The sequence below is a fragment of the Aspergillus versicolor genome (assembly GCF_001890125.1).
Source record: "Aspergillus versicolor CBS 583.65 unplaced genomic scaffold ASPVEscaffold_15, whole genome shotgun sequence".
NCBI classification, from domain to species: domain Eukaryota; kingdom Fungi; phylum Ascomycota; class Eurotiomycetes; order Eurotiales; family Aspergillaceae; genus Aspergillus; species Aspergillus versicolor.
The window spans coordinates 714896-737562 of NW_024467538.1; the positions used below are offsets into that span (position 1 = coordinate 714896).

The 22667-nt window shown below is 50.9% G+C and overlaps 11 protein-coding genes across 11 annotated transcripts; 4 read left to right on the forward strand and 7 right to left on the reverse strand.

Annotated features, from left to right (window-relative positions):
* Nucleotides 1-218: 218 nt before the first annotated feature.
* On the forward strand, nucleotides 219-1354 carry ASPVEDRAFT_143698 (SDR family oxidoreductase; the record flags this gene model as incomplete). Its single annotated transcript, XM_040807934.1, has 3 exons — nucleotides 219-558; nucleotides 621-1014; nucleotides 1072-1354. 3 exons carry the CDS (start codon nucleotides 219-221, stop codon nucleotides 1352-1354), a joined length of 1017 nt encoding a protein of 338 aa, XP_040674182.1.
* Nucleotides 1355-1809: 455 nt separating this feature from the next.
* ASPVEDRAFT_57518 (lipase/thioesterase family protein) lies at nucleotides 1810-2977 on the reverse strand (the record flags this gene model as incomplete). Its single annotated transcript, XM_040815346.1, has 3 exons — nucleotides 1810-2549; nucleotides 2601-2746; nucleotides 2796-2977. The coding sequence occupies 3 exons, from the start codon at nucleotides 2975-2977 to the stop codon at nucleotides 1810-1812; spliced, it is 1068 nt and encodes a 355-aa protein (XP_040674183.1).
* A 465-nt stretch (nucleotides 2978-3442) lies between these two features.
* Nucleotides 3443-4903, forward strand: ASPVEDRAFT_143704 (flavin-containing monooxygenase; the record flags this gene model as incomplete). Its single annotated transcript, XM_040807935.1, has 1 exon — nucleotides 3443-4903. One exon carries the CDS (start codon nucleotides 3443-3445, stop codon nucleotides 4901-4903), a length of 1461 nt encoding a protein of 486 aa, XP_040674184.1.
* Nucleotides 4904-5168: 265 nt separating this feature from the next.
* On the reverse strand, nucleotides 5169-6212 carry ASPVEDRAFT_34576 (putative 1-aminocyclopropane-1-carboxylate deaminase; the record flags this gene model as incomplete). Its single annotated transcript, XM_040810867.1, has 1 exon — nucleotides 5169-6212. One exon carries the CDS (start codon nucleotides 6210-6212, stop codon nucleotides 5169-5171), a length of 1044 nt encoding a protein of 347 aa, XP_040674185.1.
* Nucleotides 6213-6658: 446 nt separating this feature from the next.
* Nucleotides 6659-8354, reverse strand: ASPVEDRAFT_143716 (putative extracellular lipase; the record flags this gene model as incomplete). The annotated part of the gene is made up of 2 exons (XM_040807937.1): nucleotides 6659-7699; nucleotides 7749-8354. The coding sequence occupies 2 exons, from the start codon at nucleotides 8352-8354 to the stop codon at nucleotides 6659-6661; spliced, it is 1647 nt and encodes a 548-aa protein (XP_040674186.1).
* A 400-nt stretch (nucleotides 8355-8754) lies between these two features.
* Nucleotides 8755-10340, forward strand: ASPVEDRAFT_89646 (putative MFS transporter; the record flags this gene model as incomplete). Its single annotated transcript, XM_040818662.1, has 2 exons — nucleotides 8755-10257; nucleotides 10314-10340. 2 exons carry the CDS (start codon nucleotides 8755-8757, stop codon nucleotides 10338-10340), a joined length of 1530 nt encoding a protein of 509 aa, XP_040674187.1.
* A 240-nt stretch (nucleotides 10341-10580) lies between these two features.
* On the reverse strand, nucleotides 10581-11680 carry ASPVEDRAFT_156080 (uncharacterized protein; the record flags this gene model as incomplete). The annotated part of the gene is made up of 2 exons (XM_040808501.1): nucleotides 10790-11680; nucleotides 10581-10736 (listed from the first exon to the last, which is right to left on the reverse strand). The coding sequence occupies exons 1-2, from the start codon at nucleotides 11639-11641 to the stop codon at nucleotides 10581-10583; spliced, it is 1008 nt and encodes a 335-aa protein (XP_040674188.1). The 5' UTR covers nucleotides 11642-11680.
* ASPVEDRAFT_396922 (uncharacterized protein) lies at nucleotides 11620-12217 on the reverse strand. Its single transcript, XM_040811982.1, has one exon. It carries the CDS (start codon nucleotides 12107-12109, stop codon nucleotides 11768-11770), a length of 342 nt encoding a protein of 113 aa, XP_040674189.1. The 5' UTR covers nucleotides 12110-12217; the 3' UTR covers nucleotides 11620-11767.
* Nucleotides 12218-12242: 25 nt separating this feature from the next.
* Nucleotides 12243-14554, reverse strand: ASPVEDRAFT_179766 (fungal specific transcription factor domain-containing protein). The gene is made up of 3 exons (XM_040808846.1): nucleotides 13953-14554; nucleotides 13463-13897; nucleotides 12243-13398 (listed from the first exon to the last, which is right to left on the reverse strand). Exons 1-3 carry the CDS (start codon nucleotides 14435-14437, stop codon nucleotides 12327-12329), a joined length of 1992 nt encoding a protein of 663 aa, XP_040674190.1. The 5' UTR covers nucleotides 14438-14554; the 3' UTR covers nucleotides 12243-12326.
* A 338-nt stretch (nucleotides 14555-14892) lies between these two features.
* ASPVEDRAFT_396350 (putative MFS peptide transporter) lies at nucleotides 14893-17532 on the reverse strand. Its single transcript, XM_040811970.1, has 4 exons — nucleotides 16840-17532; nucleotides 16667-16786; nucleotides 16001-16613; nucleotides 14893-15947 (listed from the first exon to the last, which is right to left on the reverse strand). Exons 1-4 carry the CDS (start codon nucleotides 17120-17122, stop codon nucleotides 15116-15118), a joined length of 1848 nt encoding a protein of 615 aa, XP_040674191.1. The 5' UTR covers nucleotides 17123-17532; the 3' UTR covers nucleotides 14893-15115.
* A 2561-nt stretch (nucleotides 17533-20093) lies between these two features.
* On the forward strand, nucleotides 20094-22161 carry ASPVEDRAFT_144220 (uncharacterized protein; the record flags this gene model as incomplete). Its single annotated transcript, XM_040807970.1, has 5 exons — nucleotides 20094-20313; nucleotides 20370-20656; nucleotides 20708-20804; nucleotides 20858-21495; nucleotides 21565-22161. 5 exons carry the CDS (start codon nucleotides 20094-20096, stop codon nucleotides 22159-22161), a joined length of 1839 nt encoding a protein of 612 aa, XP_040674192.1.
* Nucleotides 22162-22667: the final 506 nt, after the last annotated feature.

Genomic DNA, 22667 nt, shown 5'->3' on the forward strand with positions numbered 1-22667 from the left:
AGGAAAATCCACCACAACTTCCCCATATTGTGGCTTCAGCATGGAGAATTCAACCTCAAGACCCTCCCTATCCCTTGGAACCTCATGTGCATGCCTCGGCTCGTTGCGCCACTGGCAATTACACGAATTTCCAATTCCAATATAAAACGAACATCATGCAATTTGATCATGGCATCTAAACTTCCCCCCAGTGTCTTTGCGCCTGCGCTGCCTTCGTCATGTCTCTATCGTTCGAACACCTCTCGCTTGTCCTTGGACAATGGCTGCAGCCTGTCATTCAGCAGCTCCCACCATCGCTGCAGAATATTCTGCTGAATCCACTCGCTCCGAAAGCGTTTCTAGTGGTCCTCGCTCTTGCTCTTCTGCGCCTGACGAACCGCGCGCTCACTAGCTGGTCGCTGAACAATGGCGAGAGCGTTGGGAAGTGGAACGCCGACCGCGAACTTGTCCTCCTTACTGGAGGCTGTAGCGGTATCGGCAAGCAGATGGTGCTTGATTTGGCGAAGACGGGAACTCGGGTCGTGATTCTCGATATCCAGGAACCGACCTTTTCTCTGCGTGTGTTCTTAACCAAACCCCTCGAAAAAAAGAGTGGTTCAGTTACTAATTAAGTTAACCAGCTTCCGGTGTCACTTTCTACAAAGCCGATATCACCTCCTCTACCAGTATCGCCGAAGTCGCAGAAAAGATCCGCGCAACCCAGGGCGACCCCACGATCCTCATCAACAACGCGGGCGTTGGCCATGATGGCACGATTCTTGAGAAACCAGAGGCCAAGATCCGGCAATCCTTCGAGGTTAATACCGTCTCGCATTTCCTGATGGTGCGCGAGTTCCTACCCAGCATGATCGCAAAGAACCATGGCCATATAATCACGATCGCCTCCATGGCTAGTTTCATTGGTCTCGGAGACATGGTGGAGTACAGCTGTACCAAGGCGAGCGCACTCGCATTCCACGAGGGGTTGCGCCAGGAGCTGCGCCTCTGGTATAAGGCTCCCAAGGTTCGGACTACGTATGTTTTTCCAACCCCAGTTTTCGTGCTAGAGCTACAGCTAACTTGATGGCGCAGTATTGTACACCCACTTTGGGTTCGCACGCCCATGATCCAGGTCCTGACCGACGCGGGTTCGGAATTCAAGCAGCCAATCCTCACACCCGAAATGGTGTCTGAAGCAGTTGTGAAGCAGGTTGTTTCCCAGCGCAGTGGACAGATTATCCTGCCGTCGTACTACACGCCGCTCAGCATGTTGCGCGCGTTGCCCAACTGGTTCCAGGAATTCGTGCGAGGAGTGGGATCCAGAGATTTCATCAAGCTGCGCGAGTGGCAGCAGAAGCAGCTGAAGGAGCAGTAGCCTGTTATATTACAACTAGAGTGTATGCGCTTTTTCATTTTTATAAATTGTATCTATTATGATGTTATGAGAGGTCAAGATAGACAGGTTTCTACTAGTTCGCAATTTCACACTATACTTTTACTTGCATTAGGTTGCGTCTCATTTATTTCTCTAGGTCGGCCATATATATATATAGAATCGCAGTAAGTCAACTCTGTCAGCATATAATTCAATTAGAAAGACGGCCTAATACCACTAGTGGGGTTTTTAGTCGAATGGTAATTTGACTATTTCGATAGACTCGTCGTCGAAAGACTGCAAGAACAAAAAAGCATACATTCCTAGTAAAACATCTTAAAACATCATGATAGTGGTATTTGGGTATAAGTCATATGCACATCAATCAACGTAAGCACTACGGCGTTGATCTCGTCCATCTGGCTCGGCCATACACGCCTGTCGTATACCCGCGATCAGTTCTTCTCCAGCACCTCCCTAATAAACTTCTGGGCCCTCGCGCCCTGCTGTGTTTCTCTCTTGTCACCGAGATATAAATTGTAGACCGGCGCAACATGACCCTCGCCTTTGCCAATACAAAAGTCGACGCTGCCCTTGAAGCTGCCGCGCAACTTCGCGACGAAATCCTCGATGACTGGGAATAGAATCTCGCGCTCGCCAGCACACACAAGGATCTTGCGAATGGGTAACTTAGCAAACCATTCTGGCGGCGCAGTTGAAAGGTCAGTGTAGAAATCGTTTGGCGCGTCGCCGATATACCCTGATCCCCAGATCGACCCAACAACTGGGGTGATCAGGTCGCCGCGTGAGTCGACAACGCGGTCGCTGTGGTCGGGTTGCAAGTGCGTCCAGGGGGCAATCATAACTGCCCCAGCCAGGCGGGAGTTTTTGCCGAGTTTGATGGCATCAATTTCAGGGTGAGGGTGCGCCAGATGCGACAGGACACCGCAGACCAGGTTGCCTCCTGCAGAGTCGCCACCAAGCAACACATTGCCTATAGGGTGGCGCTTCTCGATAAGCACGTAGCGCAAAGCCTCGACGGCCTGTCGCAATTGCGTGGGATAGGTTGCCACGGGTGCCAGAGTGTAGGTCAGTGCAAATATTCCAAGCGATTGGCCACTGCGTTCACAGTCGGCGACAATGTTGGCGAAGAATTTGAAGTAGCCGATATTTGCAGGGAGAGCAAAGCCACCGCCTTGTTAATCGTCAGGAATCGCGCCTCTTGAAAGAGAACGGAGGAACCCACCATGATACCAGACTAGAATGTTCTTCGCGCCAGGATCACCAATCCAATGGCCCATTGCGCCATGGTCAAGTTTCACTGTCAGGGGCTTCTGTCGCACAGAGCGGATATAGCGGTTGTACACAAGGTTGCTCGTCGGGAGGACGTATCTAGAGGCGTTAGCAAACAACTACTGCGACACCAGCAAAGCACACATACTGCATCTGAGCCACCGTCAAACGCGACGTCAGCTTGCGGAAGACGGCATAGCCAATGTGCAGCAGCCAGTGCGTGGGATACTCAGGCGCGCGGAAGGCGAGAGTCAAGACCGCCCACACAAAGGTGAGCGCGACGGACGCTAACGCAGGGATGTAGTCGAGTTTCTGAGCGATCGTGAGCATGTTTGCGCGTGGCCTGACCGATCGTGAGATGCTCGATTTTTTCCTAACTCGATCTAGATATATATCCATCCAGCACTGGCGACAGCAGCTTGGGCCGAGCGAGCCTAGGAAGGAACAACATGTGGGCACGGAGTCGTGGAGTCGCAAGAGTTACCCCATCCAGAGAACACACGCCCCAACAAGCTGGTCAAATCCGGGGTTGAAGAGGCTCCAGGCAGCGCTCCGTGAAATTAGTCTGTGAAATTGTGTGGAATCTGTGAAATTTGAGTTGTTGATGTGTGGTCCCTCGGCTCGCGACGGTTTCCTAATCGGGCAAGCCTCGGCATGTGTGCTCTCTCCTGTATAGGCCTGCAGCGCGAGATCGTCCCTATATAACTTCTAAGCAGTCCGGGGCGGTGCTCGAGGCTTGACAGCCGTTTGAAGTGTCACTGTTTTCCTTGTTCATATTTGCTTTAGCACGCAGCAATGACGGACTACGACGTGGTTATTGTGGGCGCCGGAATTTCCGGTATCAACGCCGCCTACCGCCTGCAAACCCAGCTTCCTCACCTCCGCTATGCCATCCTCGAGGCCCGCGACAACTTGGGTGGGACATGGGATCTTTTCAAATACCCTGGCATCCGCTCCGACTCGGATCTGTTCACCTTTGGCTTCTCATGGAACCCCTGGGACCAGGACAACGCGATCGCGGAGGGTCCTGCGATCGTCAACTACCTGAAGCGCACGACTGAGAAGTTTGGCATCGATCGCCACATCCAATATGGACAGCGTCTGCGCGGCGCCGACTGGTCTTCAAACGACAACACCTGGTCGCTGAGCGTCGAGAACACGGCCGACGAGCAGATGAAGGCCGTCTCCTCCCGCTTCATCATTTTCGGTACCGGTTACTATGATTATCAGACCCCCCTCCAGACGGAGATCCCAGGCCTTGATACTTTCGGCGGTCAGGTCGTCCACCCCCAGTTCTGGCCTGAAGACTTGGACTACTCGGATAAGCGCATTGTCATTATTGGCAGTGGTGCCACAGCAATCACGCTGCTTCCGAACCTGGTCGAGAAGGCAGAGCATGTCACTATGCTCCAGCGCAGTCCAACATATATCCTTGCTTTGCCGAACAAGCGCCCTATCACGGCCCGGATATTCCCTGCTTTCATTGCTCGCCGTTTCCTCCGTATTAGCTGGATGATCACCTCTCGCATCTTCTTTCTCTTCTGCCAGGCCTTCCCGTGGCTTGCGCGCTCCATCCTTCGCTTCCGAACCAAGATGCTTCTGCCAAAGGATGTCCCTTGGGACCCCCATTTCCGCCCGAGCTATAACCCCTGGGACCAGCGACTTTGTGTCTCACCCGACGGCGATTTCTACAAAAGCCTGCACTCCGGCAAGGCTGCCGTAAAGACCGATCACATCTCCTCAGTTACGCCGAAAGGCATCCAACTCAAGTCCGGCGAGTTCCTGGGCGCAGACATGATTGTTCCCGCGACTGGTCTTCGCCTGAGGATTGCAGGTGGTGCATCTATCAGCGTTGACGGTGCGCCTATCAACCTCCACGACAAGTATATCTGGCACGGCATGATGATCCAGGATATGCCGAATGCAGCGTTCATCATCGGGTACACGAATGCCTCTTGGACTCTCGGTGCTGACGCCACAGCCCTTACCCTTTGCCGGTTTCTCAAGGACCTCGAGAAGCGTGGCTCCAGTGCTGCTGTGCCGCGTCTTTCGTCCTCGCTAGCAGCATCTATCCAGCCGCGGCGACTCCTCAATCTTTCCTCCACATACGTCACCAAAGCAGAGAAGGCCCTACCGCGAGCAGCGGATCGTGGCCCTTGGGTACCGCGCGACAACTACTTTAGCGATCTGTGGTTTGCGAAATACGGCAAGTTAGATGAGGAGATGGAGTATGTGGGAGAGAAGAAGACACAATGATTTAGGCTACCGATACCTTCTTGTACAACTTTGATTTTCTATAATAGTTTATATATGACGCAATGAATCTGAGATTATATACGTACTAGTTCCTGGGGGCCGGTAATTCTCCTATTTGCGGAGTGCTGCAGGATCGTTGAGTCTGACATGGTCCAGACCGCACGCTTTAGCAGCAACCCAAAATAGCACAGCCTTTTATGGTTTCAAGTCGGTTTCGGACCGTGGGGCATTCAAGGCTTATTTATCTGTGCAACATAATTCTAACCTACATCCCCGTGTAAGCATTCAAAGCCAGTTGCCCTCCGAGATGGGCATAAAGCACATTCGAACCAGCCGCGATCTCGCCCTTCTTCACCAAGTCCATCATCCCAGCAAGACTCTTCCCCTCGTAAACTGGATCCGTAATGAACGCTTCCGTCTCCGCTCCAAACTTGATCGCGTCAACTGTCGTTTGGTCTGGAATCCCATACACGCCCCCATGGTACCGATCATCCAGGATCACATCCTCCTCTGTGATATCCCCTTCTTCCAACCCGATCTTTACCCCCGTGAACTTTGCAATTCGCAGGATCTGATCAAATGTCTGCTTCACCGTTGCCGATGCATCAATCCCGATCACCTTCCTCTTCTTCGATCCATTGGCCTTCTGCGCAAGTTTAAACCCCGCGATCATTCCAGCCATTGTACTCCCCGTCACCGCACACACAATAACCGTATCAAAAAACACGCCCAGCTCCTTCTCCTGCGCCTCCACCTCAAACGCCCACCGCGCGAAACCAAGCCCTCCAAGCGGATGATCTGACGCCCCAGCAGGGATATAATACGGCTTCCCCCCTTTCCCTCGAATCTCCTTCTCCAGATCCTTCAAGGTATCCTTATGCTCGATCCCAAACGGCGACGGATCAAGCCGCGTATCCGCGCCCATAAGCCTCGACAGCTGGATATTCCCCGCCTTATCATATACCACGTCCTCCCAATCCACCCACTTCTCCTGCACAAGCGCAACCTCCATCCCCATTTTGCGCGCCACAGCCGCAACCTGGCGCGTGTGGTTCGACTGAAACCCGCCGATGGAGACGAGCGTGTCGCATCCTTGTGCCAGTGCGTCTGAGGCCAGGTACTCCAGCTTCCGGGTCTTGTTGCCGCCGTAGGCTAGGCCTGAGTTTACGTCTTCGCGCTTTGCGTAGATGGCGACTTTTCCGCCGAGAGCTTTCGTTATATTGGGTAGGGATTGGATGGGCGAGGGCCCGAATGTGAAGGTTTCACGCGGGATGGCGGAGAAAGCGGGTGGGAGAGTGAGAGTAACCATTCTGGTAGCTATTGCTAGGGTGTAGGTACTTTGTTGACTGTTGTTTTATTTAGGGAGGGGTTGGTAGGGCTGACTGGATATATAGCTCGTTACTTATCGGAGTTCATGCGAAGTATACACAAGGAGGGGAAGCTGTCGGATAACTGGGCGGAATTATCCGTCGGAGAAATACCAACATGGTTGGTCGAATTAATCTTATCGATCGAGTCTCTGTCGATCTTCCGCCGGAAAGGGAAAGTTCCACGTCGGAGAACGGGGGGTTCAAGTATAAGCATCAGTAACTTCAATATTTAGTAATGTGGCTTGTTGCTTTATGAGTTTATGGAAGAAAGCTGTTAATATGGTTGTGGTTTGTAACAGAACGTTTGGGTATTTAGTTATTCTTGTGTGCGTCGAAGGCGGTTTAACTGCGCCCAAGTCCAGCATTTACATTTATTGCGCAACGATCACGCAAGCTGCGAAATCTCAACCTTCCCCCACCAAAACTTCGTCTCCTCTCTGGCCCACTCATCAGACACAAACTTCGCAGCCGGAGCGACAGTCCCCCCGATAAGTTCTTCGTTGTCTTCTCCAAATATCAAGATACCCGGGCTAGCAGGCTTATAAGGCTTCCACTCCGGCCGCGCTGCGTACCTCCCAGGAACGGCATTCGGGTCTCCATGTGTGATGAAACTTGTTACGTACGCATGCAATGTACCCGAAAGCTCCTTCTGTGATTCAGAAAGCCCTGTGATATCGTCGTTGTAGGTCTCGTAGTACATGTTATCGCCGTGGTTTGCGCGGCCGATTACCGTCCTTGGAAGCGCCCAGTTGTAAAGGTACACCGGGGGAGCGTTCTCCTTGGTCGAGGAGGCAAAATGTGCTGTTTGGCGCACAGGTGCAACGTATGCATAATGGCCGTAGGCCGCTTCAATGCGCTTGTATTGGGGTCCTAACTCGAGTCCTGTTCGAGTCTCGATGTATGGCGAGTTTTTATCAGCGCTGGGGTCGGGATAAAGCCTGTCAATGGTGTCGAGGTCGGAAGAAGAGAGTTGAGGGAGGAGATTTTGCCAGAAGTCGCGAAACTGGGTCGGATCTGCCATCTGTTTGTCCACGTACATAGTCCCCTCGTTTGTGTTGAAGCCGGTCATGATCGGTACTTTGTGCCATTGACCTGAGGTCCATGCATCGAGCGGCTTACGGGCAATGATATCTCCGTCAATCACGGGCTGGAAGGCCCAGCGTAAGGATGGATTATACTTGTCGAACACGGCAGTTTGGGCATCGGTTATGGCTGCGCTGGGTAAAGACCAAAGATATGGGAAGATTTCCGACTCTGGAAGGCCTGGAGGGCAGCCAACTTCTCCAAGAAAGTCGCGGAATTGTTCTTCATGCACAGCGGCGTCATAAGGGCGGACGGCGCGGGATGTTGGGGCACCGGATTCGAGGATAACACGGTGGAAGAGAGGGGCTTTCTGTGCATCGTAGTTGAGGAGATGGTGCCCAATCTGTTGTCTGGTCAGTATAGACAACACAATCACCCGCAAATTTACTCACGGAATGAGCTCCAGCAGAGAGACCAAATAGTGTGACAGTCTCGGGATCGCCTCCAAACTGTGCGATATTCTCTTGCACCCATTGGAATAGGAACACTTGGTCTCGCAGACCTAAATTCAAAACCCCTTCCTTCTTTGACAAAGTTGATGGCAAAAATCCAAGGGCTCCGATACGGTAGCCAAAACTAACGGCGACGAAGGGCTCCTGTGACCAAGCAACCATCGACGCAGTTTTATGCATCGCTGCCGATCCCCGATTGAACGCACCGCCATGGATGTAGATGGCTACTGGAAGCTTATTGGCAGCCTTGGCCTGAGTCGATGGTCGGAAGACATTGACGGTGAGGCAGTCTTCGCTCTGCTCGACGGCTGGGCCTGGAAGCAAAGCTTTCCCTGGCGCTGCGTGGCCATACTTGGACGCGTCAATGCGCTCTGTTGACTCGGGGAGTTTGGCAGCAGGTCTGAAGCGCAAGTCACCGACGGGAGGGCGGGCATATGGAATACCGAGAAAGGCGTCGACGGACTGGGGAAAGTTGTTTTCAAGTTGAACACCAACGACCTTACCCTGGGGGAGGGTGACCGACGGGCGTGTTGTGTCCGAAGCCATATTTTTTCAGCTTATCAGCAACTTGGCAACACTAGGTCAAAAATATCAGCCGAACAGGGAACAGTGAGGAGAAAGTTCGCTGATTTTGGTAAAAGGAGATCACAAAGAATTTATCGTCCAATAACTTGACAAGTGTGGTAAGCCTGCTGACGTCGGACTGTGCTCCGTTGGAGAAAAACCTGACCCCGCAAACAAACAAAACCTTAGATATCGGAAAACGCCCAAGTAGTTCCCCGCTGCCTCGATGATAAGCTTCTGGGATCCTGTTTAGAATGTTATCAGCCATGCTATCTCTGAGAGACTGCCAGATACTCGGCCGTCTGGACGCTCCATATATTGTGGACCTGATAGCCTGCCAGCATCTTTTCCAACTGTATTCCTTCAACATTGTGCTTCCATCATGGAAGACAACAAAATGAAACAGCCCATTGAAGCTCCAGAGGAGGATGCTAAGGATATTCAGGCGGGGATTATCGAAGGCCTTGACGAAGGCGAAGTCTTCCTCAGGCAACACGGCTTCACGAGTGATGACATCCAAAGACTCTTGGACGACAGCGCACGCAATAAGGCCCTCGTGCGTAGAGTCGATCTGATTCTCCTGCCGCTTCTTGCAGGGACATATATGCTGCAGTACATTGATAAATCGGCCCTGGCCTACTCAGCCGTCTTCGATCTGCTGCCTTCAACCAACATGACGAGCGCGCAATACGGCTGGCTGGCAAGCATCTTCTATTTCGCCTATCTCATCGCCGAATACCCCTGGACATTCCTTGCGCAGAAAACCAAAATGGCCAAGGTCGTCTCAGGAAATATCATTGCCTGGGGCGCGATGCTGATGATCACAGCCGCCTGCAACTCCTTCACGGGGTTGGCCATCTGCCGTTTTCTCCTTGGTGTTTTCGAGTCCCCAATCACCAACTGCTTCATGATGATTGTGGGGATGTGGTACACCCGGCCTGAGCAGCCTTTCCGTGCGGGAATATTCTACAGCTGCAACGGACTAGGTGCCATGGTCGGCGGAATCCTGACATTTGGCATCGGCCAGATCAAGACAATCGCTGTTTGGCGAGCCATCTTCCTCATTCTCGGCGGCATCACCGTCCTCTGGGGCTTCATCATGCTGGCTTTTCTCCCAGACGACATAATCTCTGCGAAGAGATTCACAATTGAAGAGAAAGCCCTCCTCGTTGGCCGGGGTAGACTAGCCCGTACAGGCGTCCTCAGCCACCAGATCAAGTGGTACCAGATCCGTGAAGCCCTCGTCGACCCCCAAGTTTGGATCCTGTTCCTGTTTATGCTGCTGAACGAGGTAATCAACGGCGGCATTGCCAACTTCAGCAAGCTCATCATCAAAGGCCTCACCGGCGACCCTCTGACAACAGTTGCCTTGGGCATTCCCTTCGGCGCCTTCCAGCTCTTATGGGTGCTCTCAGGAACATTCATTGCATCACGGTTCCGAGATTTTCGCACGATTGTCATGTTCCTGTACCTTCTCCCAACCATAGCCGGTGCCTGCATGCTGTGGAAGATCAACCACGAGACGCACAGGATCTCGGTACTATTCGGATACTATATTATCGGGTCATATGTGTGCAGCTTAGTCCTGGCACTGCAAATGCCTGCTTCCAATCTGGGTGGTTACACGAAGCGTATTACGAGTGTTGCGTTGGTGTTTCTGGCATACTGTGCTGGAAACATCATTGGGCCGCATGCGTTTCTAGCAGAAGAGGCCCCGGTCTATCAAACGGGGTGTAAACTTGCCTTGTCGTGTTCCACGGCTCAGGCTGCATTGGCCGTTTGTTTGCGATTATTGCTGATCCGTCGGAATAAACTGAGAGATGCAGCTGCTGCGAACTCGCCTGCGGCAGAAGAGGAGGAGCTGGCGGATCTGACAGATTTTGAGGTGAGTCCATCTATCGACTATATTCTTGCTGAGAGATGCTCATGCCAATATAACAGAATCCCCGATTCCGATACGTACTATAACATATATAGTAGACTGGACCATGGACTGGAAAGATGATGCATTAGTCTTTTGGAATAAAACAATTGGGATTGCTAAACTATCTCGACGCGCATTTTAATCCGAGGATAATATCTGGCAGCCGCCTTGGACCACAACTGTAACCACAATATAAGGAAGGGCACTGTGTACCTTCTGCTAATCGTAAGCCCATACTGTTTAGTTCTTGATGGCAACGATAATTGATGCATTAAGTCACCAGCCTAGTCACTGAAAAGCCAAGTATAGTCGGCCCCTTCATCAAACTGCCACCCATATCTCTTCGCATCGACTTCCTTTGGATTAATTATGGGCCGGCGCCCGTACATAGAATTACGATTGCCCGAACCTCTTAATCCAAGGCCTACCAATCTATAACTCTATGGCCAGGTCGGTTAATGCACTCCAATAAGTGATCGACCGAGGTGCTCACCTCAAATGTGGCGACAACCTGGACCACCTCATTTAGGCCCATGTCAAATCCGGAACAGCCATCGGGCTCGTAACCTAGAATCTCAGGCTGAGCCTTGGACTTATGATGCCTGTTCAGGATACCAATGCGATAGATTGCCTGGGCGTTGTAGCTAATACGGAAACCGACGAATGACTGCGCATCGAACAGTGCATGCAGCCCAGCACAATCAAGGCGACATTTCGCTTCTTGGCTCTTGTTAAATTCACTGAATAATTCGCGGCATTTTGAAATATCAACCTCGAAATACTTTGATCCCACAGTCATACTGGTTCCGTCCTTATCAATAAGCTCCAACGCCAGTATTTCAGTCGGATGTGGCTTCAATTCAGCAAATTTAAAGGAGACTTCGATCTTAGCTAGAGATGAAGGCACTCTAACCCTTTCAACTCGCCTTCCCGCCGCACAGGTGTCATTGTGGTAGTCTTGTAATGACCTACCGTAAAAGCCCAACGGCGGTTCCATTGAGCCTTCGTCCGCTTTAACCGTATCTTGGATCCACCGGACTGTTTCCCATACCGGGACTGTGAGATCAAACCTATTTTCGAGCTCTGCCGAGGCATGGTAAAGAAGCCGCCAGTCAATCTGGACATCCTCGCCATGATCTCGAAGAATATGGTGAAGGAAGCCCCGGTCACCGTCATACTCGAAGCGCGATCTCCAAAAGTAGCCCTCGTTGAACAGTCCTGTCATTGTTCTTGATGCGAGACGCAGATTGAGGAAGTCCCACGTGGGAAGTGATTGTACAATGGCATGGCGGAGTTCCTGGGGCAGACATCGGAACGAGTCACTTGGGTTGCACCACTTTTTCATCCTCAGCGCCACTCTCCTTGAAGGTGCTGGGGGAGTCTGTGTGTCCCTCAAGAGCTCTTCCCAGCCAGACGAGACAAGGATAGTAATCGGCCACACGTAAGAAGGACGGATCTTTAAGGAAATAAATCAGTTGTCAACTGTCAACTCTGCCAAAACGGTGTGCGACATATACTCGCCTTTAGGTGGCGGGGGCATTCTTAGGGCATCGTATAGTTTCTCAAGGCCGATGAACTCTTGCCCAAAGCACTTGATCAAATACTGCCAGCAGCGCTCATGGAAAAGAAAATAGTCCCCTACTGGCCAAGTCGCCCCCGTTTTGGTTGACCAGGGCGCGTCTTTCGGCCAGATTGCTATCCTTTTATCTGACTGCATATGCAGCGTAACCTCACGATAGAAGGTGCACAGCTCATACAGTCTGGCTTTCCCATCCCGCGGGGCCACTACTAAACATGCGCTGCACATCACCATCCGACGCCCTGGAAGTTATCATATAGTCACGGATTTGGCTCCTAACTTCTTCCCAATCATTCTCGTTGGGCATGGTTTCAAGTTGGGATACTGAGAGGCACTGCTTTGTTGTGTTACTAGTGTTACTTGTGTTACCCAACGTATTCTATTGTCTATAAAATTCATAATGGAGAATTAATACACCATTGTGGTCTAAGTAAGCCATTTCTAAAGACCGCTAAATACCACGGTAACCGTACTCATCTAGATACGACATCTGCCAAAGATCGGGAAACGCTGGTGTCTCGCCCATCAGGCCTGGAATAGATCCGAACGTCATGAACGTTTGAAGGAAGCCTGGATCCCCAATTCCATCAGCCGCAGGGTCGCTAATAGCCTGGTTGGGGAGTTGTTGGAATGGGCCCTCGGGCTGGCCCGCGTGGTCGACTGCACTCCCATTAGCAAGAAACTGAGGCCCTGAAGCGTTACCGCTATTGTTCTCTTGGTGTATCCTGTCGCTTGCGTGTTGTCCCGCGTGCGGATGCTTTCGCCACATCTCCAGATAATCCGTGTCACATAACCTATCGACAACGGCCTCACATTGTCCGAGGCAGATGTCGGTAAGATCCCAGTTGGCGTCATTTTTCATACTGCGCAGGAAGTTCATCAACTTCTTTGCGCTGGCTACGCATTCCTGTGCCGTGTCGGCGTTTTCTGCTTCTAACGCGCAGCGAAGTGTCAGCGTAGCGGCTGATGTGAAGTGATATGCTGTATATGGTAACCAGAAAGTATTTATCTCATCTCTTTCCAGGTTGGTTGTGAAGTCTATTACGGCTCTTGCTGCTTTTCGACATCTCGACCGGTAGTACATTTTATCTTCATCCACGACTGACTCGTTGGATCGGTGGATCTCCAAGAGAGCAATCCTGGAAAGGCATAGCTTAACTGCCAGGAATGAAAGTTGTAGATTCAGGGCCCCTGCTGCTTTTCTCTCGAATCTCGGTGAGGTGGGGCATAGCCAGGACTGTAGGCTTTCTTCCCACTCGTTCAATGCGGTCTCGTGTCGCCGCAACTCCCTGAAGGAGCTTTCCAGGGGTTGAGTCTCCAAGGCATATATTAGTGGCAATATTTTCCCGAGAAGAGAAGTTAGAGAACAAAGGGCAATAAAGGAGTAAGCTCCCTGGATTCGAGCATCAGGTGGAAATGTTGCATTGGACGGCATGCTAATCAGCAATGATTCCGAGTCCGGCAATGGCACGTCCCAAACTGACTTGTGTATATGAGGGGGCGTTCCGTGTGAGAGACTCGCCCTAAGTTGATCAGCATTTTCTTCCATCTATACCAATCTAATAAGCCCGATAAGGGGAACCGCACCATTGGTCATGGATCAAAATACCCCACCAAGTTCGTATTCGAAGGCTCTTCTGACGAGGGTCAAGACCCCATGTGGTAGGATTGCGGTTAAGCCCCAGGCTCTGAGACAGGGCAACGACCCGACCGACATTGATGGCATTATAGGTGATGGAAGTGATTGGACGGCCCAGAAGATCCAGGATGCAAGCAAGAACGGTGGAAAAATTGGGACTCAGAAAATCGTCATTCATCGCGCTGACGGTCAGATTCCACATGTATCGAATGTCTGGAACAGGACGGCTAGTAGCGGTGATCTTTGAGGAGCTTCTCCAGAGAAGGAGCGAGCAAGCATATATCTCACAGGCTAGCGCATACGGGAGACCATCATGCTGGTAAGCCTCTAAGACGGTTTTCTCGTCTAGAATCGGGAATGGCGGTTGGATATTATTAAAGTAGCTAGAGTGATACTGTCAGATGCTTTCCCTCCCGTCGAAAAGAGTCTGTTACGGACACATTGCATAGTTCGGGTCCCAAGGGCTCAACGACCTTTTCCATCGCCTCGAACTGTCTGAACCCTGCGGTGCCGTTCCCTGAGGGCGCAATGTTACGCTGCCGGGGAACTTTCATGTAGATAACGGGGTTGCGGGTATCATCGGAGTAAACACTGTACGGGTTGGGTCTGGCGTAGGAAACCGCTGTGTTGTTAATGGACGACATGCATTGCTCAAGAACCTGAGCGTCACGAGCCATTGCTGGTCCGACAATGTGGCCGGATTGATTAGATGCATCGTTTTGGGTGAAGCCTGGCGTCGCTGCAGATTGCCGTCTTGCGGGTTGATGGACACTCCCCGCGTAGTCGGGGTCTCCTGGTGCAGGCGACGGAGAGAGTCTCGGGTGCTGCCCCTGAATTTCCTGGGGCGTATTGTCTATGAGACGCCGCCTCTTTGTAGTTGCCGTGGGGGTTTCGACTGCTCTTGAACAGGAGGCCCCGTGCATGCGACATAAAAGACATGGCTGATCGGCGATTTCCTGCGTACATCGACTTCTCCGCTTCCGGCAAAAGTCGCACGCCGGGATTTTGTGTGATCGATACGGGCGGGCTGTGAGCGGAGAAGTACGAGGAAGAGGGTCGGTGTTCTTGCTGATATTATTGGGCATTGTAGTAGGTAATCTGGGGGGTTCAATTGCATTAGAAAGGAACTCGTTCGAGTTGTTGTCGAACGGGCGGAAAAGGGACCCCACCTGAGCTTGGGCGACGGGAAACCAAAGGTCTTTCACAGGCCGGCCAAGCTTGGGACAGACGGGCAATTCCTTTGGAACACAACGCTCATGGGGAACAATGTGAAGTTCCAATTGTCCATAGATCTATCTACTCGTCAATCATATGTAATGTTATTCGACTTTGAGTGCTTAAGGACGGGATAAAAGCCACGTGAGTATTGCAGACCCAAGACCCACCAGCTTCCACAGCAGACGGGTGGGTCTGTCTTCATGTGGAGGTTGCTGTCAAAGGGCTACGTGAAGAAATCTCTGGAACAAAATATTGAGATACACCCCTTTTTACTACTTAGTTTGTAGCCCAGCTAGTTATTCATACACGTATCGTGTGAAATATCATGCGTCATTCGTCATATCAACATGACATGATCATCTCGACAGCTCAAAGAAATACGTTTAAGTTCTCGCCTCTTCGTCCTGTTTCAACCCTGACCCCTCATACCGGGACTGCTTGAGGGTGTTCAGTTCATCCTCCTGTCTATCCAGCTTGTAGTTGCTGGCCCAGAAGCCGATGCCGCCGATATAGGCCAGGATGGCAACGAGTGTGTAGTTCCACACAAGCAAGGGGTCGTCCGATAGACCTACCAGAGCCTGGCCGATTGCAGAGGAAATGGCATTCATGAAAAGCGAAACGGCCTGTACGAGGCTACGCATGTTTTTCGGTGCCTTTGTATAGGCGTACTCGAGAGATGTGACGGAGGCCAAAATCTCGGAAATGCCACCCAGGATGTAGGTGAGGGCCTGTACCCAGACAGAGATTGGGGCATGTATTTCCGGAAGGCAATCATTAGGTTGATCTCCACATTCACCGAGCTTGTAGATATAGTGTTGAGTGACGGTGGCAACAATCATCCCGCTCCCGGCAACGAAAAAGCCTGCTGTGATACGCTTGAGCGGAGTGAAGTTAATCCCAATACGGCGAAGGAAGGGATAGAGTAAGCGATCGAAAATTGGGATGAAGATGATCAGGGCAAGAGGGTTGAAGTTATTGATGATATCGTTGGGAACCCCACCGAGTTTCATAGTCGCAGCTTGGGAAGTGAGGTTGTTAAGCATTTGGTTGTAGGCGAGCCAGTACAGGGGATACCATAAAAACACCCGGCATGCCTTCAAACCACGGGCCACTTCATCAACCCACTCGTCGTCAAAAGTCATCCAACCCGGACGGTTATCTCCAAGAGTGCTAGGCTTCACAGTATTCCAGAAGTCTGTATCATTTTTCTTGAATCTTATTGACGTTAGAATCATGTAGCAGAAGGTAGTTGAAGGTATGGGGCGTACATCTTGAAAGGAATACCAACCACCTTGACTGTCTTGACAGACCAGTGTTTCCTGACACCTTCTCTAATCAGGCGGTACGCCTGAGTATAGACAGAGCCTGTCGGAGGCACTAGGCGGTATTTGTTTCGGCAGAGGAACAGCACCAGCGGCGCTAAGCAGAACATGACCGTAGGTAGCAAGAATGACAGCCAAAAGCCGACTCCACGCTCTGCGTAGACCATGCTGATTTGACCGGTAAGTGAGCCAATGTTAATCATCAAGTAAAAGTAGAGATAAACACGAGCAACTGTGGCAGCAGGGTCGATTATGATACGTTCGCCTGATGGCAATGTCTTAATCACAGGCTGCTCATCAGGGTACTGTTCAGCGATCAGGGCCGATATGTTTGACTTGAAGCCACCAGTTCCAACACCCATAATAACCAGGCCAATTGCGAAACAGGCAATAGCGCCATTCGGATTTGCAATCACAGGAGGGATGGCGGAAATGATGAGGGTGACATGACCGACCAACGCAGCGGCGATGGAAAACATGATTGTTCGGAAACGACCCAAGTACTGATCGGCTACCCAGGCACCAGCGAGAGGCATCACGTAGGCCCAGAAAGAGTTGACTTAACATGTTAGCATCGGAAGAAATAGCATGCGAGTATGCTGTGTTACTTACACAAAGTCAAACCAGTAGAGGCCTGCTGGCCCATCCCTAGGGCGCCAGGAACGTCGGATCCGCCAGAGAGAGCACCAGTAGTAGAGCCAGGAGGCAGGGGTTGCTGAATGAAGTTGACGACTGTTGCGGGTCAGAAAAAGCCAATAGCGGTTTTTAGAACACAGGTCGCGTACAAACAGCGGTGGTTCCGTAGTAGGAGAAACGCTCGCAGAGCTCGACGAAAGCCACAGAGAAGGTGATCCAGTTAAGAGGACCAGCAACACGACGGAGCGTTTGCATCTCCTCGGACGTGGGGTGAAGCTTGTTCAAGGCCTCATTTTCCTCGCCCGCAGGGTACTGGGGAAGAGGTTCTTCAACGATGGCCTCCTTGGCGATCAGGTCCTTCTCAGATGGAAGCTGGGCATTTTTCTGGGCAGCGACGACTTCGCCAATCTCGACAGAGTCGGCCTGGTTCATGGCGACAATCTGGTATGGGTCCTATGGGATCTTGGATGACAAGACTGTACAGAGGGGTCCCACGAGAGAAGAGAAGAGAGAGAAAAGTTAAAGGATGGCGGGGAAACAATGCGCTTTTAAGGTAGGAGCCGGGGCTGCACAGGAAAAAGGAATAACAAGACAGCGGCGAATCATGGGGCTGGAGAAGGAATCGAAGAGGATGGCTATCGCGTACCAGCAGCAGGCGAGAACAAATGGATGGATCCATCGTCGATGGTAGTCGGGGTTCGCCGCAGGCTTGGGAGCAAATTTAGTAGTGCTTGGCCAGCCGTCGACCTCGCAGTTTTTGGAATCTAGTCTACAGATGATAACAGTATAATTTCCGATGGCACCATGATCCATTCCGGGGCTTTGGCCGAATTAGTGCTGCGCAACATCGTTTCATATCAGCGCCCAAGTTGTTGGCCGGCTGTAACCGACCATCAAAGCAAGCTAATTGTCCAATAACAAGCATCTTAGTTGATTCTGGAAGGTCTTGATGTGGTCTTGGTCCTGCTTGGAGGTGCTTCCTTCTTCTTTGCAATAAAGAGTGGAGAGGGCTTATCGCTCTCCTGAAGCCACCTGACTTGGCGTTATCAGAGCTCCACAGTGCGTGATTGGCTAGCCCCGAGTGGCGGAACCAAGCATGGGCTCTGGGAGTTGTGCTTCAGTGTAACCTTCCGGCTTGGCGTGGCCAATCAGGGCTCAAAGGATCTGTTGATGCGACCTCAAACTGCAGGGAAGTCAAGTCTCAAACTCAATCCGGAGCACTTTGTGTTCGAGTGCGGGCAGTGACCCCGGAATCAGTCTCTCGTATCTGCTCGCGTCTTTTCGTTTTGTCTCTTCTGTTGGTAATCGCCCCCATCGAGTTTCCGCGAATATATGAGATGTCTGGGCCAAGGCTCGCCAAGCCATCCAAGGATGGGGATGCCATTTCTCTTTGATAATATGAACCCGCCAATTTCGCCTCGGTAGACAAGACTGGCAAGGATGCTAGTTTGCTCATTGATAGCGAATATTGCTAAGTCGCATTGGGGAGGCTGGACTCGAGACTCGAGAAATGGCGCCATTCCGCCTGCCTTGCTAACACCTGTCCGGCGTCCTGGTCTAGAGTACAAAGCCGAAATGTGTGGTAGCATTTTGTTCCATTCACGACTGGGAGGATCAGTGATCCTCGAAGAGGGAGAAACGCAACGTTTTACTGTAGATAAGCTTCCAGAAGTTTGAGAATAATGTTCGCTCGCAAGAAGCACGAGGTATCAATGCAGGGTTCCATCCCCCAAGCTGGGGTTGACCCACAGAGCAGCCCGTCAAAGGAACAGGATGGATGCACATCCCAGCTGCGTTTTACTTGAGCCAACCAATGATTGCCATTGGAGCCTGCGAGAGTCATGCGGACGGGAGATTTCCATCTTATCTGGCTTTGGTGACGGCAATCATCGGCCCCTGCTTGCGATGTCTGTGAACCACACCAGAGGCGTGAGTCCAGTGACCACGGCCAAACTCAATTTTCAACTCATCACCTGTGGAGACAGAGGCATTAGCAATCCTGTGGCCTCTGTCAACCACACCCCGGCTTCGAGCATATTGGCTTCTAGCTCTTACCGAGACACTCAAATGGCCAAATGCAGCCCCAGCCTGGAGAATTCTACGCTTATATGTGAGTGGTGAATGAGTGGCAGGCATTGAATAAATAAACATGAAGGTGCTAATCTCCTAGGTAATGAGCTGTATATCGGGTTCCAGACACTTAGGGCTTCATTTATTCCCAAATAGGGAACCTCAATAACTTGTCTTTAAAACACTGGGTTTTCCGCCTATGTCTGGTTTATCTAGGTGCAGATAATCCAAGTATTCAGTAAATATTTGTCATATTGTTTTACTTCTTTTGTTACAATTGTCCCCGCTGTTGACGCTGTTATTACAGAGGACAGAGGAGCCAGCAGTATACTGAGATAGGTTTATTAGGATCAAGGATATACTGCCAAGGGTCCAATTGCTTCACAATCTCAACCATTTATCAGGTCCTTATTCTTCTCTAGGCGCTTGGTTTATCACGACCAGGGTAAATCCAGCCCAGGTTCTTCAAAAGAAAGTGACCCCTTTTTTTTTTTTTTTTTTTTTTTTTTTTAATAAGGCAGTATCTATTCTAGTTCCTTTCCCTTACCACCGTATAAATGTTACAAAATATCTTTCTAGTCTCAAGAGCTAAAAAAAAAATAGGTAAAAATGAAACACCGAAGCCCCCAAGGAGGCTCACACTAAGATCTTAGACAGCGTAACGCAAGGGAATCCAGAGCACTTAGAACGATATTAGAACGGAATCTGACATATAAATGGAAGCACATGAGGCTAGCGCTGTACCCAAGAAGACAGTGATGTTAGTGCAATGGCAATATTTCGGAATCTCGGCTGCGATCAGGGAGTTGATAGGCTTTTAAACTATACTGCATCTCCGGCCCAGCTGTGCATTGTTTACCCTCGCTACATCACTCTACATGTATATTCACCCCCGGAAATGACTTTTAGATAGAATCCAGCCCACAGAATATCTGTTTTATCTAATCCTACCATATTTCTTTTGGCTATTTATTGTAGTAATATTTTCCTCATATTTACTATTCCGCCTCATTCTCTATTCCTACTTGCGCTCACGATATGAGAATGCGTCGGCCATGAGGTTCGCTCAGCTTAATTTACTCAGGGATAATCAGAACTAGAATTTCTATCAAAAGCAAGGACATAAAAAGGGTGGCTCGTCTCCATGGAAAGTGCTGAGTCTGAGGGTGATGCAGTATCACTTGATTTTGCTCTCAGACCTTTCTCTCCCTCATCAACCAGCCTTGTCCACTCACCTCTTACCCGTCATTCTTCCCAAGACACTTGGTGAATGAATTAATTTGTACACTCTTCCCTTCTGAATAGTCGAGAAGCTGTCTCGAAAAACATGATAATGTTCTCGATCATCTCCCAGTTCTTTATCCTTGGGGTTTTGACTTTCTGGGTCACACGTGGACCCCGCACCAAACAGTCCGACCTCGACAGTTGGCTCTCCAGCGAAGCGAGCATTGCTCGCACCGCTGTTCTTAATCTAATCGGTGACGATGGCAAATGGGCCGAAGGGGCCGCGCCAGGGGTGCTGATTGCAAGCCCAAGCCGGTCGGACCCAGACTGTACGTTAGCCCATGACTCCATGAGCTCGGATTCTCACTTGGGTAATGATGAGAAGACTTCTTTACCTGGACACGAGATTCGAGCCTAGTGGTTGGGACATTGGTGGAGATGTTCAGAGAAGGTGATTCCGACCTTTTACCCATAATCCAAGGGTGGATATCGTCTCAGGCTCGAGTGCAAGGCGTAGAAAACCCGAGTGGCGGACTGAATGACGGACAGGGATTGGGAGAAGCAAAATTCATGGTGGACGAGACCCCCTTCGCTGGATCATGGGGACGACCACAGCGGGACGGGCCTGCCTTGCGAGCCACTACGATGATTGAGTTCGGATGGTGGCTGGTGGTGAGCACATTGCTCTACTGGGATTGCAGGTTCAGAGTTGACAGTTTGCAGAGTCAGGGCTATCACCAGGTTGCTGCAAGCCTCGTATGGCCTGTTATACGAAATGATCTGTCGTATGTGGCACAGTACTGGAATCAGTCAGGGTTTGGTGAGTAAACCATCTCATTGACACATGAGATTTCATAACACTGACGCGGATAGATTTATGGGAGGAGCTCTACGGGCGCTCGTTCTTCACTTTATCTGTATCCTATCGCGCTCTGGTCGGAGGAAGCGTGTTTTCGCGAAGTATAGGGTTCTCCTGTCCGGAATGCGTATCGCAAGCTCCCCAGGTTTTGTGTCTGTTGCAATATTTCTGGACAGGGAGGTTTATCCGTAGCAACCTCGACAGCGGTCGGAGTGGGAAGGATTCCGGTACGCTCCTAGGCATTAATTACGCCTTTAACCCCCGTGCGGGATGCGATGATGCTACTTTCCAGCCATGTTCAGCGCGTGCCTTGGCTACCCATCATAAACTGATGGGCACGTTCCGGGATCTATACGATATCAATGCAGATCGTAACCAGGACCAGGCTGTTGCCATTGGTCGTTACCCTGAGGACCAATATTCTGGAGGAAATCCATGGTTCTTGTGCACGCTGGCTGCAGCAGAGCAGCTATACAGCGCCATATATCAATGGAATCGTCTTGGCTCTATAACCGTCACACAAGTATCACTTCCGTTCTTCCAGAATTTGCACCCGTCGGTGGTGCCTGGGACCTATTCGTCGTCAACTGAGGTATATTACCAATTGGTTGACAGTATACGTACGTACGCAGATGGCTTCATGCGGATTGTGGTATGTTGATTTCCCCCCCCCCCCCGTCGAGGAGATTCCGTTGGGCTGTAGACATTTAATCTATACCAGAAAACATACGCGTCCCATAACGGTTCGCTCTCGGAGCAATTTTCAAGACATGACGGGTCTCACATGTCCGCATACGATCTCGCATGGTCGTATTCGTCCTTGTTGACGGCGAATCGTCGCCGCAATGCGATTGCTCCATCACCCTGGGGAGAGCCCGGGACACCGAGCGTCCCACCGACTTGCTCCGGTACTAGCGTGCAGGGGACATACAGCGCTGCTACAATCAGTGTTTGGCCCCCTATGAATGGATTTCCAACTTCAACGCCTATGCCGTGTGAGCCCCCTTCTTTCGTTTCCGTTACGTTCGAAGTTACTGCCTCAACTGTATGGGGAGAAGATATACGAGCCGTCGGCTCGACCTTGGACCTTGGTAACTGGGATCCTGCGGAAGGCGTGGCTTTCCATGCCGACCGCTATACATTCTCTCAACCGATATGGTATGCCACAGTCAAGCTACCAGCGGGCCAGAGCTTTATGTACAAGTACATTCGGACGAGAGGTGACGAAATCGTGTGGGAAGAGGGCCTCAATCGACAGTTAGATATCCCCGCGGCTTGCGAAACAAAATCCCTTTACAGGAGAGAGGCCTGGAGATGATGCGAATCTGAGGAAAGGACAAATACTCCAGCATCCGGCAAAGGACTGTTGACGACCAGAGTTGCATTTCCATGTTCACAACCTCGCATGTCCGCTAGGATACATACTCTTATTGGCCACAAAAGTGGAATTCGCCGAGAGAGAATATTTATCAATGCTCCCACCAATCCTCAGGAACGGATGTGTGTACCAAACTCGGTTTTTTAGGACATCCTAAGCTCGTAGCTCAGTTGTTAGACAGTTTCCGTACCTCCATGAAGCCTCAAGGGTCACGTATTGGCAATTATGGCGTAAGTTTCTCCTGCCTGGTGGGACTGGGCCAACACTGCCTCCAGTATCCACGATCCCTTGCCGATAGCTGATAACTATTTGCTTGAGGACTCCGTGCAAGCCCCAAAGCCCAGCGTCCCAATTGAGTGTCCAGATAGACATGATACAATGTTGCAAATCCAGGAATACGAGTTCCTAAGTCAAGCTGACGGAATAAACTTGGAGTAACTTGTTCG